The sequence below is a fragment of the Saprolegnia diclina genome (assembly GCF_000281045.1).
Source record: "Saprolegnia diclina VS20 unplaced genomic scaffold supercont1.46, whole genome shotgun sequence".
Lineage (NCBI taxonomy): Eukaryota > Oomycota > Saprolegniomycetes > Saprolegniales > Saprolegniaceae > Saprolegnia > Saprolegnia diclina.
Window position 1 is genome coordinate 149,835 of NW_008246113.1, and position 1,842 is coordinate 151,676.

General features: G+C 53.3%; 1 protein-coding gene across 1 annotated transcript; it reads left to right on the top strand.

Moving 5' to 3' along the window:
• Window positions 1-213: 213 nt before the first annotated feature.
• SDRG_12036 (hypothetical protein) lies at window positions 214-1,157 on the top strand (the record flags this gene model as incomplete). The annotated part of the gene is made up of 2 exons (XM_008618094.1): window positions 214-222; window positions 285-1,157. The coding sequence occupies 2 exons, from the start codon at window positions 214-216 to the stop codon at window positions 1,155-1,157; spliced, it is 882 nt and encodes a 293-aa protein (XP_008616316.1).
• Between the last annotated feature and the right edge of the window lie 685 nt (window positions 1,158-1,842).

The window sequence follows — 1,842 nt, forward strand, 5'->3', positions numbered from 1 at the left end:
CACCACCTGTTTGTGCAGAACAACTGCAAACCGTTACCCAGTTTTGCGGTTGTAAATCAAGTTGCCAATCAGGTCTGCTGTTCGATCGCACGCCACCAAATGCAGTGTTTGTAAACTCGGGAATGTCCTTCTCACATTCAAATACGAGCCATACGCCGCGCGCAAAATTTCCGTCCCATTTTCGACGCAATGACCTCTCCTTGCTATCCCACAATGACGCAGGTACACTAAGAACTTGCAGTTTCCCCTTGTATGGTGCAAAATGCTTATCTGCATCGATCTAGCCAACCCCAGTGTCTTGTCTAATCGCCTCGAAGCCCCAAAGCGACGACATCGATCACGACGTTGCGCGACTCAGCGAGCCGGTGACAGCACCATGCAACATTTGTCTGCTCGACCGACCCGTCGAGCGTGCCTACCAGTGCCCGCACTGCGACGCTAAAGTCTGCTACGACTGCTTTCACGCGTACTTGACGCACCAGATCGACAACGGCAACATTGCACCACATCAGCTCGTGTGTCCGGGCGACTGCCGGCAACCCGTGCCGCGCCACGTTCTGGCGCGCGTCTTGTCGGCGAGTCATCTTCAAAAATACGTTCGCTTTCTCGAAGCGTACGAGCTCCGGCAGCGCGGCCGTCGGTACTGCCCGCGACCGCAGTGCGGCCAGCTGCTTCCGACATCAGCCTCGCGCAAGAACAAGAACAAGCGCCGCGTCGACTGCCCGAGTTGCCAGAAGTCGTCGTGCCGCGACTGTGGCGGCGACTACCATCGGTGGTCACGCTGTGACCACGCGTACCGGGTGTGGTGCGAGAAGCACGGCGCGCAGCGCTGTCCACACTGCTCGATCATGATTGAAAAGGTGAATGGCTGCCCCCGCATGGAGTGCGCGCGCTGTGGCTTTGAGTTTTGCTGGCAGTGCCGCGTGGCCTTGGACGATCACAACGCCGCGCTGTGCCCGCTGCGCTCGATGGCACGCTCCGAGCACCGGTATTTTGGCCCCGTGTCGCCCGTCCGGTTTGTGACCAAGACGGTGGCGGGTGTTGCGGGTGCGTGCGTCGTTGTAGTCGTCGTCACGATCGCGGTGCCGCCAGTCGCCATCCTTTACGCCTATTGCCAAATCCGTTATGGTCATGGGTTCCCCTTGTTTGGCACATGAAAATAGCTTAATCTCTAGGAATGTTGTAATGTCTGAAATGCGGTTTATCAGAGGTCTTGTCTCTAACAAACAGTTTACGTTATGATGATAACTTTTGCTGTTTTTCAAAATCAAGAGTCTGTGTCTTTGTGCCTGCCGGGGTGATACCACGAGCAGCGCCAGAGAGTGCCTACGTGCCGCTCATGGTCGCTTCGGAAATTGCATCTACTAAGCCTATTTGACCATTTGAACCAGCCCCGATAGCATTGTACGGCTCCATTATCGTGGGTGTTGGTACGAGCCAGAGTTTGCTTCGTCGCTTGCGATGGAGCATTCAACTCGCAATACCATGCGCGTGGCGTTTCGTGGTACACTTCCCGGCGCAGCACGGAAGTTGAATGTTTGCCGTCCAGATAGACGCTATAAGTAGACAGGAGGCTAGATTGTCATTTTCATGTAAAGTTGATAGACGCGACAAGTAGACAGGAGGCTAGATTGTCGTTTTTCATCTTAAGTTGGTGCTTCTAGCCCGCTATGCCGCTTCCAAATGGCTACAACTGTAGCGGTTAATCGAATCGGCTAATGTATTGCGCCACTCGAGCGTCGTATATACCGGTAGATAGATAGATAGATAGATAGATAGATAGATAGATAGATAGATAGATAGATAGATAGATAGATAGATAGATAGATAGATATATAGATA